This window comes from Pieris napi, chromosome 20 (genome assembly GCF_905475465.1).
Source record: "Pieris napi chromosome 20, ilPieNapi1.2, whole genome shotgun sequence".
Classification (NCBI taxonomy): Eukaryota; Metazoa; Arthropoda; class Insecta; order Lepidoptera; family Pieridae; genus Pieris; species Pieris napi.
The window spans coordinates 10,056,211-10,074,518 of NC_062253.1; the positions used below are offsets into that span (position 1 = coordinate 10,056,211).

Genomic DNA, 18,308 nt, shown 5'->3' on the forward strand with positions numbered 1-18,308 from the left:
ACGAGATAAAACATATCGCTACATTACGTGTGGTGTGAGTTAGAAAGAGATAAATATAATTTTACCTGTTCAATTATTCCTACATAACCAGCACAAACTTGACGTAGCATGGAAAATCAGTTAGTTTTGTATGTACAAATCTCTGACACGAGGCATATTTCGGCCAATAGCAGCGAGGCATGTCTTTGATAAACCAATCCAGTAAACTTATTTAAAAAGTTTTGTGCAATGAACATTATCTTATGAAGAGTCTACGCAATTTTAAATCTAAACATTGTAATTGAGAACAATCTAGGCTTAAACGGTCGTACGTTGCAATAGAGTTCAATTTTATCCAATTTTAGATTTCATATTTAAGAGAGTAATTTAGGAAGAAATTTTAACATTAATTTTTTTGTTTATGTGACGAACAAAATATAATTATGTACCTGAAAGAAGAACGAATTTTTGTCACAAAATAATAGGAACATACATATATATTTTATACCAATTGAACCAATGGACTGTGGCCAATAAACAAAGTTCTTAATACATATTAATACATATACCTATTATAGACCCTACGTAGGCGATTATTTATTTTTGTGATCCGTGGACCTTGCTACATACAAATTAGCTTCCACTATAAATTATTGGTAAATGAAATACAACAAATGAACACTCATAGTGCACCAAGTACCTATATGTTATTAGATTTTATATCATAGGATAGTAAGATTCTTTTTATTCTTAATCAATTGGTTAGAAAACAGTATAACACCCTTGAGCCGTGTTTGCCCAGAGGTTCGACTTCGAAATCAAACTTTGAATTCAGTGCACTAACTTCTATATGCACAATTAAAATCTGTTTATACGGAAAGGAAAATATCGTAAAAGCAGCACGTTTCAACGCAAATCAGTCATGGCGTGAGGCACAGACGGCTGATTAGCTGCGTGGCTATAAAGAAATTTTATTTAATAACAGATAAACACTATAGTTATTATGAGTATAACATTACCTACTAGAATAATAGGATATCAAATGTTTAGGTAAATATTAATACCTAATCCTAACAATCTTTTTAACCAACATAAAAAAAACCCCCAAGAAATAGAAATTTGGATGGTACGTAAACTTTGAAGGAAACTAATAAATCTACAGCAGCTGCCTGCCTGTATTTTTGTAGATCATATTATACCTATAACACAGACGTACACGTGACTGCGATATAACTCGATGTAGGTCAAAGAAAATCGAGGCATTCACGTGTCGGTTGAATTAATCTAGAATAAACGCTGTATGGCCTTTGCGGATGTCGAGACAAGCACCGCGTACATTGGTTCATTTTACAGATTAATGTTTTTCAAATACTAATAAATTACGCTATGTACGGTTCAGAATGATAGCAATAAGAAGTGTTAAGTGCTTTTGAATATATATATATGGATATATAGGCATTGCCCTAATCACTTTGTCTGGTGCAGCAAACTGATGCTACCGCAAATTCATGGAAGTTATTGAAAAAAACAATAATTATCATGTAGTAAATCTAGACTGAATTCTTTGGTATTTACACTACATATATTGCGCTTTCGAATCTGTTTAGTAGTTTTGTATCAAATATCGAAATGTAAAAACGCTAACTATCCATAATCCATTGTCAAACATAATATTAAATCTAACACGTTATGCAATAAGTACTTAGTTTCTTAAAAAAATTATGTTAGGATGGAACGTTGGAGTTTAATCTAGACATAAGTTAAATTGTCCGCTTTGACATATACAAGCTTGAAGTATGTATCAGTCTAGTGAATTAGTGATGGTATTCCTAATCTGTGCACATGGTCAAACATACAGGGTATGTTCCGATATACACTGCGAGTACTGTATAGTGCTCCCACTGTTCAAAAATTTGTTCCGCTATGGACTGCAGTATACAGCCGCAGCGTCCTAGGAAATATATGACGTCACAAATCCCCGCTATACTTCTACTGCGAGCACTGGCGTTTTCGAGGTAAGGTACTCGCAGTGCTTTGATCACGTGATCAATCAAAACCACTTGAATGCCTAACGGCTGATATAACTTACAGTTTAATAACAAACATTTAAAATTCTAACTTACTTTCTTTGTAGTATTAATTCAATTGATAGTTAATATTAATATAGATTTTTTTAATGCGATAATACTCCAATAATAGTTTTTCTTGTTGAATTGAAAAACTTTGATGCACTCATTTGAAAACTGTGTCGAAAAACGAAGCTGACTAGTATACTGGACTGCGTTCCGTTTTAAATTGTAACCAGTATAGCTGGCTATAGAGAAACGGTTTCACAGTATACTAAATTGACGGTACTCTGTACAGTGGTCGCAGTGTATATCGGAACATACCCACAATACTTAGGGTATAGTCCTTTTCATGAAAGAAGTCCCCCAGACGCGGCGCTGCAATCGCATGACGTAATATTGCCATTTATGAGTAAAAAATTTACCTATTTTATTTACATTTAGCAGATGTAATTTATCAAAATATTATTTTCTGCATACTTCGATGAAACAATATTCTGTTATGTAAAAAGTATATTTTTATTTACTTATATTAGCGGTGTTCTACCTACTTACAGGGAAAAGATGAGAAAATAGGGTAAAGAAAAGCAATACAATTTTTTATTCAGAGTTTTATTGCATAATTGTTGGATTACAATTTTTTTCGAAGTACACGCCGCTGTTATTATTAGGTTTATTATTATTTGTAATTCTTGTTACAGTTTTCTCTGACACACCTGCAATTAAATTATGAACAATTAAAAATAATAATAACTTTAAGTTTATAATGCTTATGTAATATATGTTTTAATTTCAGTTACCTAGTTTCATCACGTTATGTATATAAGTAATATTATTAAGGATTTTTTCTAAATAAAAACACAAAATTGTTTCTCTGAAATACAAAGTTTTTATTTTATTTATCACATTTTATAATATAATGCACTTATGATCTAACTATTATAATTATTCTTACCTGAAATACAAAGAAACGACATTTAATGTTCATTTATCCTTTAATCTATCTTTTTACACTATAATCCACTAAATTAATTTACACGTCATCCGCCATTTTATCGCGTGTCACTCCGACGCGTCAAATTCAAATTAATGAAATATCATTCCATTACATGTATTTGTTCAATTTTGTCGCAAAAACGAATTAACGAATTTATATCATAAAAGTCCCATCAATACAGCAAAAAATTATTAAATGGCAACTCTAATAAGTACCTGTTATGGCGGCAACTCTCTTCTGAACATTGTTTAGTGGTATTAAAACACCTTGATTCTTATGTTCCGCTTCACAGAACTCTTTCACCTTTAATATCATTTCTCGAGCCGAACTTTTTACAACTTTTGGCATTGTAATCAATCTTTAAAATGCACTAAGCTAGTTAAAAATTCACAAAAATCTACCACAACAAACGAACTTGACAACATCGACGAATGACAACATTGCCGACCTGTCAAATTTAGTTCCAAAAATCACCGCGGGACTTCTTTCATGAAAAGCACTATATGTTCCGATATACACTGCGACCACTGTACAGAGTACCGTCAATTTAGTATACTGTGAAACCGTTTCTCTATAGCCAGCTATACTGGTTACAATTTAAAACGGAACGCAGTCCAGTATACTAGTCAGCTTCGTTTTTCGACACAGTTTTCAAATGAGTGCATCAAAGTTTTTCAATTCAACAAGAAAAACTATTATTGGAGTATTATCGCATTAAAAAAATCTATATTAATATTAACTGTCAATTGAATTAATACTACAAAGAAAGTAAGTTAGAATTTTAAATGTTTGTTATTAAACTGTAAGTTATATCAGCCGTTAGGCATTCAAGTGGTTTTGATTGATCACGTGATCAAAGCACTGCGAGTACCTTACCTCGAAAACGCCAGTGCTCGCACTAGAAGTATAGTGGGGATTTGTGACGTCATATATTTCCCTAGGACGCTGCGACTGTATACTGGCAGTCCATAGCGGAACGAATTTTTGAACAGTGGGAGCACTATACAGTACTCGCAGTGTATATCGGAACATACCCATAGTAAGCTTGATAGTTGATACTTCATACAATGTTGCCAACTTGGGGGTTGTCCCCCCAAATTTAGGGGTAATCAAGGTGTCCAAGGGTTTTTTTGGGGGTACTTTATTCAAGATTTTTTTCTCTACCAACACACGATTCTATAAAATTTATATTAAGCTTCGAACGCAATCAACAAACTAAACCAAATATAATCTACAAGCCTGGCTACAGCTTAAATATCGAAAAACAATAATTTCATGTGTCAAATTGTTCCTTCTGACCGTTTGATCAAATCATAAAATGTCAATACATATGTACGATTTCAAAAATATCAGCAACAGCAAAACGCAGCGCGATATCCAGGCTGATGCCTTCGACGAAATCTTAGAAGCTTATCCCAATGATTTTCATTATATTGTATTAGAAGGAAAAAAGCAATTCGTTTCTTATTTTAATTATGTCTCTTTTAACTGTAACAGAACAGATAAAAAAGGAAAAGGACGAAAAGCGAGTAAAAGCTATAAAGTATGAAAATAAATTGACGAAAACACAAAAAATTGTCTGCCAAGGAAAGTTAAGAAAAACTGAATTCGAATAAAGAAAAATTAGGAAGCAAAAAATAAAAATCGTTACATCTCATTGTTATTATCATTAATATTATTCGGTCATTAATTAACATCTTATATAAAAATGTAAAATGTACTCACATAAATACAACAGCTATTTTTTACTACTTCAAGGTATTTTTAATTCATATTTGAAATTACCTCTCAAACCAAGTGTTTAACAAAAAGTTTAGGGGTTTTTGATCGACATTTAGGGGTATTTGAAGTTGGTCCTAGGGGGACCATTTTGTAGGAGTTGGCAACCCTGACGGCTGACTTCATACTTGATTATTGATAGTTGATACTATTATGATTTGTCACTGTCGCCTGTCGGACGTCGCACCGGTAATCGCCTATCAAGCACCGCTATTGTTAAATGTTTACGACTTGCAAGTAATAATATATATATAAGGGAAGAATAACATGAAAACATAAAATAATGTTTATTAAATTAATTCAGAAAATACATTATTTATCATCGGACTAGTCGAAGGAACAGTGCGTGTCGACATCCTTTGTAATCCATGTCGTAGTATTTTTCGTAAAAATCTTGAATTAACTCTTCGACCTGTGAACAAAATGTCCTGTGATATATTACAAATTAAATGCGATGGTTGCAAAGACCTAACACACGAACCATATATTGAATGCTGTGACTGTGAAACAAACCTATGTTGTTCCTGTTTTGCATCTGGCAAAGAAGTCGATTTACATAAAAATGACCACAAGTATGCTGTGAGAAGAAACGATTTCCCACTTTTTGACAACTGCAACTGGTCAGCTAAGGAGGAATGTAAACTTCTTACTGCGTTGTCAACATATGGATATGGAAACTGGGAAGAAATATCTAAAAGTGTGCATACACGATCCAAACTAGAATGTCTAGAACACTATAAAAAGTATTATATTGAAAATGTTCCTTTTGAAGAATTAAAATTATTACCTGAAACAGATCAATCTCTTTTTCCTCAACCTGTCATACCATATCTGTTCAGCTTGGATATTAGTACCAATCCACCTCGGAACAATCAAGGTGACAAGCATTTAGCTGGTTATAATGCATATAGATCAGAGTTTGAACTCAATTATGACAGTAATGCTGAAAATATTTTCACTATAGAGGACACCCACTCTGATGATGAAGATGAATGTTTGGATGCTCTAAAAGTTAGCCTCGTGAATGCTTTTAACACTCGCCTTAAAGAAAGGCACAGAAGATATAGCATAATTCAAAATCATGGACTGATAATGATAAATAAATTGTTTTCTTGGGTGAAAAAGTTTGATGTAACACTCACTAGAGCAAAGGCGGAACGTTTGCTAGTTTTTATGCAGTTTATGACAGGTATGCAATTTGATGCCTTTATGGAGTCCATGAGCCTTGCAGAAGCATTATTGCAAAAATATATACTCTTGACAGAGTATCGAAAAAACGGTATAAAAACAATGCAGTCAGCCCGTCTCTACCGGCACTTAAAGTCTGAACATGAGTCAGCTTTGAAAGAACAAAGATATTACTCAATGGTCATGGCAAGAAAATTTGAGAGTAAATCACCTGCAAAGCATAAATTCAGTCTTAATCAAAATTTCTTGCCTTCTCCAGGCAAAAAATACAAAAGGTCACATATGCCTTTAGATATTATTGATTTGCCTGGTTATCATTTGTTATCAGAAAGTGAAAAGACACTATGTGCCCATGTACGATTAGCTCCTAGGAACTATTTAGAGATTAAGAATACAATGATAGCTGAAAATCACAAACTAGGATTTTTAAGGTTACTTGATGCAAGAAGAATTGTTAAAATAGATGTGAATAAGACACGGAAGTTGTATGATTACCTTATTGAAGAAGGATTTATATCAAAACCTTTAATGACATAGTTGGTAATTAAATTCTTTAATAATTTCCATCTTTCTCTGCTTACCTTAAAACCAAATTTTTGATATAGAAATATGGCTGGATTTGTAGGAGAGACGTGCAGTGTCACGTCCTGGCCAGAACATGTCTGAAACAAGATTTTTCAATAAATCAATATTTTAAGTATTAAGTAAAAAGTTCATTTTTTTTTCTAATTCGAACGCAAGACTAACTTTAAGGCATGTTTCATTTTCATTACTATTATTAAATATTAGTAGTATCTGGTGCTTCATAATGTAATCTGTATTAAAATAAAGTAAAAAATCCAATGAGGGCTGATTTTACAAATGGACACTTGTAAGCCAGGTATATATTCTGTATAATGGTTCTCGTCTAATATTTATCTGCTTGGTCAATTCAAATCCAATCAAAATAAATTAATTGTGGACCCTCTAGACATACCTGTAAGAGATGATACAACATGAATGTTGCAATATTAGCTCTTCGCCATTCGGGCCGTGTCAATACAAATGAGATATAGGCTTGATTGTGTCCAACATCCGGAACCAGGAAGGCACATCCTATAACTAATTTCTTGTATGTCACAACGCAGCTAAACTCAGGGTACTGCAGGGCTTCTGTCACTGAAGTAAAAGCAGAGAGTTAGCATACGATTCGGGGTTGGTCTCGACCCTGAATCTAAAATTCTAGATTAAAACAAATTAACACTTCTATTAGACAAATTGGATTTTTTTAAACCAACTAGTTGATTGGGCTACCAATTCAAAACAATTTATTGGAGCTTTGTCTCCACATCACATGGCCATGCTAAATAACAGCCACAAACGCTGACTGCGTATTTAATGATATATAATAATTAACGACACAGATAATTTAGTAGCTATAGTCATTTTATATTATAACAACACAATGTTGTCTATGTTTGTCCAGCTTCAGCTGAATATTAGGTCCTTACATATGAAATTGGCTTTTGTACTGGCCATTTTGACGTCAAATATCCTCTTTGGTTAGGAATTCCAAATTCAATTTTTTACTCGTGCATTTGTTTCTCAAAAACCATGATTCATTTCATTTTCCCGCTTTAATTTTTTCTTTGCGTCACTCTATTTATAAAATGGAGACCATTAAATATCACTTTATTTATGTACAAGTTCCACCGTGGCACCAGTGCTGCAGCAACGGCTCGAAGGATTAATTGTGTATGGCGGCTGTGTCGCAAAAGAAAAAACAGTGCGTTTTTGGTTCCAACGTTTTCTTTCTGGAAATTTCGACCTGCAGAACAAGCCCCATGGACGGCCGGAGATCAAAGTGGATAACAAATAATTGAAGGCTAATGTGGAAACGGATCCATCGCTATCGTCTGAGTTAGCTGCCGGCTGCGGTGTTAGTGATAAAACTGTATTAATCCACTTGTAAGATGGCAAAATTGCATAGATAGTAATGGGGTACATATTTTGATTAATTCAATATATTATATTAAACAAATCTACCTTTTGTTTCTCCCATACAAATGCTAATTTCATATGTAAGGACAATATAAGTATAGACACAAAAGGCAATAAAAAACATTTCTTACAGTCAATCCCAGGCCAGAAGTACTGCGCGCACAATTTGTTTACGGCCGCAATATGTTGTGGTTTTAAGTATGAATAGTCGATGGTCGCGCGCGGTGGCGGATTGTACCCATCTTCGTGCCTATTAAAAAAAGTATACAATTATAAATCATCCATAACGGTCCAGCCCAAGGGTACATATAAAAAGAAGATGTATAGAGTCTTCGCGAGGGTACAGTCGTGATCTAAACTACGGGGAAGTAGTTAATTTAATTGAAATATCGGTTATTAGTAGTACTTAAAAAAACAAAATTTTTCAGCCCCCCTTCCATATGAGGGGGGGGGGGTATAGGAGGACTGCTAGCATAAATCGCTCAGTGTCCAAGCCAACGGACTCATTTAATCTCAGTCGAGTGATCTTATTCGGTCGAATATTAATTCAAAATTCGATAGTAAAACAAGCTAGTTTCGCTTCTCAATTAAATTCCAATATTACAAGTTAATCCCCCTTTTTTTTGTTAGTTAAAGAGCTGTGTGGAGGAAGGAAGATGAGAACTGATCACTACTAACCGCCACTGGTTATTGTATACATATACTGGTCGAAAATACTCTGAAGTTATTTAAGCTATGACAAATAATATTTAGTTCTAGATCAAAATAAAACAATCCAAAATTCGACGAAATCATTTCGGCGGGGGAACTGTGAACACATAATACATATCGTCATGATCGTAGAACAGTGTCGGATTTGAAAAAAAAACCAAATCCACTTTTTATCATATTTGGATATATTGACTAATTATTACGGCTACATTAAAAAAAAAACCCATGTATTTTAAATTTCAAATTAATCAGTCGGTAAAGTGACGGATTTGATAGAAGCATGTGATTTTTCTAGAAAACTGTATAATTAAATGTTATTATTTTAATTTTGTTTCAAAACAAACCCTTTTGTTTGCTTGTATGCCAATTTTAATAATAACAGAATATGAATTAGAATAATTGTGACAAAAACTAACATGATTATATTATATTGAAATTGCTGCCCTGTAAAGTTTATTATTTGTCAGATCCGTCACTATGACGAAATGTTTAAAAAAACTATCATACTTATGCGTTTTTCTTAGCAGCTCGTCCATAAGTTTAAGCCAGATGGGGGTAGTCTCGCTATCTCGTCGTATAAACGGTTTGAGGGTAGCGCCAGAATAACTCGACCTGAAGGGCGCAGTCTCCATGCTGGATAGCAACACTGTGCCATAGTTCGTACTCGCTATTGTACCACTGAGGTTGTCTATTAGGTACTGAAAAAAATCAGATAAGTTACTTTTAAGTTTCGTACAAATAACAGTTAGATTTCACAAAATGCGTCAATAATTATGTTCACGGGTTACGTATGTCAACCACCAATACCCCGTACTTTTTATTATATAAAAGACAAATCTTAAATATATAGTCCACATTCATTGAAAGTACATACTACCAATTTAAATGAGCCCTACTTCTTGTACCGCGGTATTTTATCCATTAAACCCATTCATAAAAATTATTCCAATTGCACGCTAAAATATTCTTTCGTCTCTTTCTGTCAAATTGTGTTTACACTGTGATGGAAAGAGAACACTATAGTATTTCACTACGCCTATGCAATAGCATTATAATCAATTGCTTTAAGATGTTCACGAGTCTCTTCTAATATAAAAAAAAGTGAATTCTTCGCGTTCTACGCCTTTGGATTTGAGAAGTAAATGTAAATAAAAAGCATTTTTTATTGTTTAACACGTTTTTAAATGTAATATTTATACCTACTCAACTCAAAATTACTTTATTCATATAGGTAACCAACTAATCTTATGAACGTCAACAGAAAAGAAATTAAATAGATTATAAATTTACATATACCTACTACGTTCGCAAGTCAAGGGCGTAGATCGGGCAAGAAACTTTCCGCCACTCTTTTTAATCGCCAAGTTTTGTGTCATACAAATTGTTTGAACTGGAGCAAATCATACCCAAGGATTAGGATCATTTAAATAATCTTCAAATTTATAAAAAGCTTTATTGATTAATTTACGAGAGTTTTAATTACCTATATCAATAAATGGTATTATGATTTAAAGGGTTATATGTCCTAACTCCTAATGATTAAAAAATACACCATATATGTTTCACAAACATCAAAAGATTTATTGCTGCTTTAATAAATGTTAAATGAAGTGATAATTAAATTGCGCTTTAAAAACGTATCCGTTTACGTAATAGTATAGAGCAAATATTAGACGGTCTCGATGAAGGAACTATGCAAAAAAATCTCATACCTACAAATTGGCCAGTTAATCTTCTAATATAAAAATTCTCGTGTCACAATGTTCGTTCCCATACTCCGCCGAAACAGCTCGACCGATTCTTATGAATTTTTTAATGCATATTCAGTAAGTCTGAGAATCGGCTACTATGTATCTTTGAAACCCCTAAGTGATAAGGGGTTTCCCCCCCAAAAAAGAATTGTTTATTTTTTTTTATGATACAACATAAAAATACACACGGGATGTGTGTATTTTTATGTTAATAAATGTTATGTTAATAAATAAATGTCTTAATTGTCACCCCTCTAAGATCAACCCCTATTTTTTATTTGTTAATTAAAATCTTATGTCTTGAAATCTGAGGTTTAAATAGAGAAAAAATCACAGAAAAACCTAAAAAGTTTTCATTCTAGAATACTGAACAGTCTCTGGGGTAGCATAGCAAAATGTTCCATATTGGTATGTACTAAAAAGGTAGGCTAAGTAAAATCACATTATGGAGAAACGAAGTTCGCGGGGGCAGATAGCAATTATATAAAATATATAACATACAGATCTCTGGAATCTGTCAAGTACACGTTCAATGTTTGAGACGATCTTCTTCTCTTCTGTGACGTAACCGCCCAGGATCTTCGCGGTCCTGAAAATAATTGTTAAAGCTTGTAGAGTTAGCGGAAGAGAAACCGACATGGCAGGTAAGAAGAGACCTATTTATATGAATAACTTAAGCTTATTAATCAAAGACAACATTGTCTAAAGTGCCTGCGCATTATTATTGCAATTATTTATATTATTGTATTTAAAGAAATTATATAGTTTAAATAATTTCGGAATTAGGAAAATTATTGCTTTAATACTGATGGGATTCCACGACGGTTTTTTTTGCAGAAACTATTGGTTGTGTCAGAATCGCAAAAAGCGTCATAATACAGTGTAAGCTCCATGTAACGTTCCTCGATTTAACGACGAACTCCCTAAAGCGTCGATATATTCAACTGGCGTTGGTTGGTTTAGCTTGTCTTCCAAACAATGGTACACTCTACATAGCATTGCACTCTCAATAACGACAACAATAGAGTAATAAAGTACTTTTTAAATTGCTAAAATTAGTTAAAACTGCGCAACTTGGACTACCCTACTTATCTTTTTGACGTCACAATATCTAATAAATCGATGAACGCCGCCTGCACGCACGACAAAGCATGACTCTTGTTACGCTTACGCTCGTTGTGCCGTTACGCTCATTTCATCTATCTCTCGAAGACTTAAGTATGCAAGCATTTCATCAATGTGTTGTAATGACGTTGTCACGTTAAACTATCTTCCATAAACCGACTTTACAGACCATTTTAGTAGAAATATAAATAGGCAAAGTTTTTACTTACTTATCAAGATCAAAAACAGGAATATGCTTATGTCGTTTTAGCCTGCGTAGTGCCAGTTTGGCCTTAAGTTGAGAGAGATAGGCCTTTTTCCCGCCTTCCCGTACTTTAGGTACGAGGGCCTCAATAGTTTTGAGGAGTTGTATTTCTTCATATTCCGTCATTTCAACCACGTCATGGGTTGGCTCGGGTGGACTCAACCAGGGCATGTCTTTAACAAAATACAGAATGTTAACTACTTATATCGATACTTTTAGGTTTAATTGATGTATAATTAACAAAATCTAAATGTGTAATAAAATGTAAATATTACTCCAGCATGTAAGATGTGATTTGTTTAGTGCAATTATTAAATTCAAAATAACTTTAGAAAGAAACATTTCATTGTGTAGCGTTATCTCTGTCGCACACATGTTTTTTAGAAGAAAAAATTGTTTGCTTTCTCTTTCTGTCAAATTGTGCTTACGCTGTGATGAAAAGAGACAGAATACAGTTGATTAAAACGGTGCATTTAGACTGATTTATTTTTAATTTTTAAGAGACTACGAAAATGAATTTTTTTTCATCCAAATAATTTTTAGAAATTTGCAAGAAATTATATAATCTGCATATATTTTGACAAATAAAAGATATTTTGCCATATAAGAAGTCTATAAAGGGTTACATACCGACAGAATTCAACTGCGTAGAAAATAAATTCTCTCTCCTGGTATAGGGTTTCTCTTCGGTTCTCTTCGTCTTTTCCTTTTTAACTTCCGTATCAGAGGGAATCTCACGAAGCGAACTATCCGAATCGCAGTTATACGAATATTTGTACGAGTGTACACTTGATGAATCACTTTGAAAATTTATCTGTAATTTTTTAATGAAGGTAAAAAATCACCAAAGTACACATTAGAATTCAAATAATCGACTCTACCCTCTATTGAAATGCCATACTAAATTTAGTCAAACACTTTTTTTTAAATTTAACATACTAAAGTACTTATGTCTCATTTCATATCAAATTAATAACAGGTTAACAGAAAGAGACGAAAGATTACTCGAGTAAAAAGATTGGAAGGCCTATATTACCTAAGACCAGTTAACTATAAACTCAAAAAGTCAACTGACATTTGACAGATAAAGGTAATTGACATTTCTTATTTGACACGCATTGCTATTTAAAAGTACTATTTTTAATATTTACAGGCGGTATATAAGCCGGATAATCAAATTTTTCTTTTAGAAAATCAACATCAGAGAAATTGTCCCGAGATGAGATACTGGCTGTAGATGCTTCATAGTAATCTTCCACTTCTTGTTTCACCGGTGACATCAGTTTTTCTTCTTTTCTGTAATTTTTATAAGTATATATCTATATATATATAATGAAAATGGTCTTCGTTTGAAGCTCAATCACGCCTAAACCACTGATCGTATCGACATGAAACTACCACCATTCGATGCGAATTTTTTCCTAGATGGTTTATGGTTATTTATTTATTAAATTCCAACGTTCCTTCATTTTTTTATTGCTGTTTTACTTTTATGAAAATTTATCCATACGGACTTCACCGCGGAAACATTCGGGGAGGCTTCCTAGAACCTCTAAACGTCAACATCTGTTAAAAACTCGATTTTCGAAATATTTCAATTTCCTTAGCGGGAAGTTAAAAAGAAGAATAATAAAAATATGAAAAAAAAAAAAATAATGAAACATAAAATTTATTTTAATTCGTCCAGCAAAGCGGGCGCGAAACGGCTAGTATATTATATGTCTCCAAACAATATGACGTAAATTAGGCCATTCTTAATTATTACGAAATAAAAATGTAAACTAGTATACACTATGATTCCTTACACATAGTCCTGAACGTCAGATGGTAGGAAATCTTCAAACTCCAAACGCCGTTTCTTAGCGGGTGTTGGATTTGGTGACGTAAACGCTTCCTCTTCGACTAACTGGTCTTTGTAACCTGAAAGTTTTTAAAAAATAATGTAACAATTGTACTTAAATTTTTCGTTTATAAAACATGTTTTTTTTTTATAAATAAAATTATTTCAAATGTTAAATACTATAAAATGGTAAGTTAAAATTCTACATTCTCTTTGAGTAACTTAGGTTATGATTATTTCCTAAATAGTTAAGAAATAAGATCCAAATGTATGGAGGCAGGACATGCTGCTACTTTATTTACTGAACATAAATACCTGGAAAGTGATAAAACTTGGGTTTCTCAGTCAAAAAACCATTTGCCAAAAATTCTTTAGAGACCGTTCTTCATGAGCTAGAGTCTAACCTATATAGAGAATTGATCACAGAAGTTAGAATTGGTTTTTTATTTTATATCATTGATAACATACCTAATTCTGTGACTTTCGCGATAAAGAGAGTCATATCCACTCCTAGCTGATTTTTCGGCCGGGATTTTGTCTTGTCACGCGATATCTCTTGTACTGAAATTAAGTAAATACATATTTGAAGATATAAATAAATAGTCTTTAGATATGTACATTTGCATTTACACCGTTTTATTATCTTAATATATACAAATTACGTGTCACGTTGTTTGTCCGCTATGGAATCTTAAACTACTGAACCGATTTTGCACACCGTGTGCGGTTTGATCTAACTTAAATGATAGGATAGCTTACAATCTCAATTTATACCCGCAATATTATTTTATTGCAAAATATTTGTTTATTATTTGATAGTCACAATTCTAACAGATGGCGCTGTGTTAAAAGTACCAACGTTTCACATAAGCTATCTTCCTTTCACATAAGTTCTCCTACCGTTTCCCTTAAATAGTTTACTACTATGTGATATAACAAAAACCTTAGCCACAGCAACGCTTGGCCGGTCTGCTAGTTTATTTATTTATTTAAACATGTAAAATATGCCATGTAATGTAAACTTTATAGGCAATACATACTTATATGAGCAGCAGCCGCAGGGCTAAAATTGTGTTTTAGCTTCCACCAACCACTCTCACCTAGCTGTGCCAGCCCTGATTGAAACAGTAAGTTGCTATACACTGACAAGGCACCTGCTATTGTACCAATCCAATTTTTCTTCTGCTTACTGAAAATTTTAATATACCTTGTGTATAATTTTATGATACAGGATTCAGTCCAAACCATATAGTTTCACCAAGAAAATGTTAATTCAAAGATTTTATTTAATTCCTCATATTTCAGATACGAGCTAGACCATTTTAGTAGTATTACTAATTACTAGTTTCACTCGTAATTATTTTGTCAAGGCAATTTTGACTTAAGATTAAATATTGTAAATTTGAAAGTTAACATTGTGGATTTATCAGAACTTCATTGCATTTTTTAAAGATGAAAGATAAAAGCACATAAAAAAATAAAATTAAGAAACATATAATAAGGAAACAGAAGTGTTTTAAATCCTCTGTCTAAAAATATTTTATACTGTGTTAAAATTACACTTATATTATTATTGATAACAGGACTTACAACTTAGGTCCAAACAGCTGCATCCAAGACCTATCTATGAAGGAGCAAATGTGTGTCTTGTAGTGGAAATACCTATGATTACTCATCCCGCTCATATGATTCCTCAGATGATATAAAGTTAATAGGAGAGCATGAACCCTGAAAATCATATATACATGTGATATTAGTGTCAAAATTTGTAAATGTTGTAATGTAGCTAGCTAGTTATATAAACTTTTATTACTATTAGGTTTTGGATTATTATTATATTATCTTAATTTCATATTCATGTTAGGACATTCGATTTTTTGTAGCTTTAAGATTCCTTAATCTGGGTTCTGCTATCTTTAGTTTTGAGTCGCTCTGCTAGGTCAAGAGACAAGTCTTGAGTACACGCATTTTAGCGGCAATTTAGTATTCATAACTAACCAGAGAATCTTCGTTCGTTTAAAAATTTCTTCCTTCTCCGCTGAACAGTCTTCGCACGTATAATCAAAGAAAACATCTCCGGATAGGTCACCCGGTGTTCCTGCTCTTTTCAAACAGGTTAAGTGGACGAAGCATATGCAACTTTCGCATATAAGACCTGGCCGGTACTGTTTATCTTCTGGCTCATTGCAATATTTACATGTGGTACTCATACTTTTATTTCAGAATTTTATTGAAAATTTAATATTGATGAGACGTAAATAAACAATAGGAACTAGGAGCAATCAAATTTAACAGTTAGACTCAATTCTCAAAGATCAGACTGACATTTCATAAACATTAAAGTCAATAGTTGACACTTGACAGTGACAATCGTGTGATGAGTGATCAGATGTGCCAGTCTTTACCTAGCCGCAAAATAAATTGTACCTATTGTCAGACAAATTTAACTTATTCCTTTAAAATGTAGTTTTATCTCTATATACATGTGCTCGAAATACATATTCTGATTCATTTAGTTTAAAGTATTATTTCGTCTTAAGTTTAAGGCAGAACTAGGCCTTAAAAATTACTTATATTTTATAAAAAATATTATATATTAATCGTTATCGAACTCAAATCGAATATCGTTTAAAACAAATGCTTCGATCTGAGTTATTATATTGATAAAATACATATAAAATAATAATTAATGTATGATTTCTAACAATAAACGAATTACTTATTGCACATCACTGTTAGTTCAGAGTTATCACGTCTAATTTTAAAAGTTCAATTTAATATGGAGTTTTGGTAAGTTTGGGTCGTTTGGTTTGGATCCATACATTGTGAAACAGACCCTTACATACACGTTACTAACATAACACTTAGGGTGGGTTGCATCAACGAATTTTGACGGACACGTAACCGTTAAATATGGCGCTAACGAACGTTACACAAAAAAAGTGTTGATTCACCACCTATGACAGCTAACGTTCGTTAAAAAGTTACGCTTACGTTAACCAGTGCTTGAACCATTGGTAATCGTCAAATTTTGGTTTGTAACTTCGTAGTTCGTACTTCCTAAACTCTGTTTCCTCTGAATTTAATATTAGAGATGGTTTGATTAATAATTATTTTGCAAGGTATGTTAATATTACGATTATTTTTGACTTCAAAAAAATAAATTGCAAATTTAATATTAAAGATGTCTTATATTTCAGATTATAACTTTTTATGGCATGGGTGTATGGGTGGTATGGTGAAGGACTAAGATATTCTATACTGTTTATATTGCTTATTGCATGCCTTTGGTAAAGAAATAAAATATTTGTCAAAAATAATATGACAGCCTACAGATTTTATTAATTTAGACCAAAAGTTAACTTCATTGACAACAAACAGAAAACTAGTTTTCTCTTAATTTAATTTTATACTAATATGTGAGATACATAGTTTAATTATTATTATTTTGCAAGGTATGTTAATATTTAGATTATTTTTAACTTCAAAGAAAACAAATCTCAAATTATAATTTTAAAGCTGTCTTATTTTCAGATTATAACTATTTTATGGTATGGATTTGAAATATGGTGAAGGATTAACATAATATATTGCAATTGCATGCTTTTGGTGGAGAAATAAAATGTTTGACAAAAATAATATGCCTTTGTATTACCGAATTAAAACATTACATAGTTATGCCTGCCTATGCACATAAGAGTTAATTCATCTTAAAAATCTATTTTTTTACAGTTTTTATTATTTTTTACACTAATTTTATAACATTGATACACACAACTGTTTAATTATTTTGAAGAACATTTTATACTAAGTTTCAAGTAATTCTGATCATAAACAAGTTATAGTAAGTTTATTTTTTATTGTAAAGGTAAATAAGTACCACTTTTCATACATTTTACATTAGAAATGGCACTTTCATACAATCTTACATCCCTTTAGTATAATTAATAGTAAGTATTTTTTTTCTTGTAGTTTAAAAATGATTTCATCGTTCTTCCTCTTCTCATTTAGATGTTGAACACGCAACTCAAAAAATTTCTTTTTCATATTTATTATCTGAAAGGGCATTAAATTCTGCATGAATCGCACTCCATGCCCTCTTTTTTTGCAAATTGTTAGAACTGTCTGTCTTTTTATTAAATATGTGTTTATGTTTTTCTATTAAATTTCTAAATCTGTCCTTCTCTTCTTTTCCAAAATTTACCGAACGTTCTCTGAAAGTCAATGAGTCACGTAAATAAATACACTTCTAACTATATCTTTCAATATAATATATAATAATAAAATAATAGCTTTATACTTACTTTGGCGAAAAGGTTCCCATTATTTATATTAAAATTAAACACTTTTTAAAATTATCCTTTCGTACAAAACAATAAACATCGATGTCAAACTTGACAGAATGTATCAAATGACATCGTTTTTATCAATGTTGTTATTACTAAAAAAAATCCCATAAAACATTAGGTCAAAATAGCGTTACGCAAACAGGCAACCCCATTAACAATGACGAACTCATTTTTTAACAATGAAGCAACGCTAACAAGTTATAAGTAGCGGCACGAAACTCTAGCGCTGACCGTTATTGCGCAGAAGTAAAAAATAAGGTACCTGAGGGGGGCTAGCGGAATGAAGAGTGTCGATTGGC

General features: G+C 32.3%; 2 protein-coding genes and 1 long non-coding RNA gene across 3 annotated transcripts; 1 reads left to right on the forward strand and 2 right to left on the reverse strand.

The window, feature by feature from the left end:
• Positions 1-5,093: 5,093 nt before the first annotated feature.
• LOC125059692 (cysteine-rich protein 2-binding protein) lies at positions 5,094-15,959 on the reverse strand. Its single transcript, XM_047664238.1, has 14 exons — positions 15,659-15,959; positions 15,251-15,388; positions 14,701-14,849; positions 14,129-14,221; positions 13,626-13,740; positions 12,972-13,116; positions 12,451-12,634; positions 11,786-11,993; positions 10,953-11,040; positions 9,208-9,398; positions 8,121-8,239; positions 6,986-7,167; positions 6,591-6,671; positions 5,094-5,233 (listed from the first exon to the last, which is right to left on the reverse strand). Exons 1-14 carry the CDS (start codon positions 15,868-15,870, stop codon positions 5,141-5,143), a joined length of 1,998 nt encoding a protein of 665 aa, XP_047520194.1. The 5' UTR covers positions 15,871-15,959; the 3' UTR covers positions 5,094-5,140.
• Positions 5,226-6,570, forward strand: LOC125059694 (transcriptional adapter 2A). The gene has a single exon (XM_047664240.1). The coding sequence runs from the start codon at positions 5,245-5,247 to the stop codon at positions 6,544-6,546; it is 1,302 nt and encodes a 433-aa protein (XP_047520196.1). The 5' UTR covers positions 5,226-5,244; the 3' UTR covers positions 6,547-6,570.
• A 1,846-nt stretch (positions 15,960-17,805) lies between the features above and the next one.
• On the reverse strand, positions 17,806-18,204 carry LOC125059712. The gene is made up of 2 exons (XR_007118718.1): positions 17,965-18,204; positions 17,806-17,874 (listed from the first exon to the last, which is right to left on the reverse strand). It is a non-coding gene; the product is annotated as an uncharacterized LOC125059712 (long non-coding RNA).
• Positions 18,205-18,308: the final 104 nt, after the last annotated feature.

Excerpts from the sequence above, each read along its gene's own strand:
- LOC125059692 (XM_047664238.1), bottom strand. The coding sequence starts at position 15,870 with ATGAGTACCACATGTAAATATTGCAATGAGCCAGAAGATAAACAGTAC. Across the intron at positions 15,389-15,658 it reads AAACGAACGAAGATTCTCTG|GGTTCATGCTCTCCTATTAA; the intron begins GTTAGTTATGAA and ends TATGATTTTCAG. Across the intron at positions 11,994-12,450 it reads TACGCAGTTGAATTCTGTCG|ACATGCCCTGGTTGAGTCCA; the intron begins GTATGTAACCCT and ends ATTTTGTTAAAG.
- LOC125059694 (XM_047664240.1), top strand. The coding sequence starts at position 5,245 with ATGTCCTGTGATATATTACAAATTAAATGCGATGGTTGCAAAGACCTA.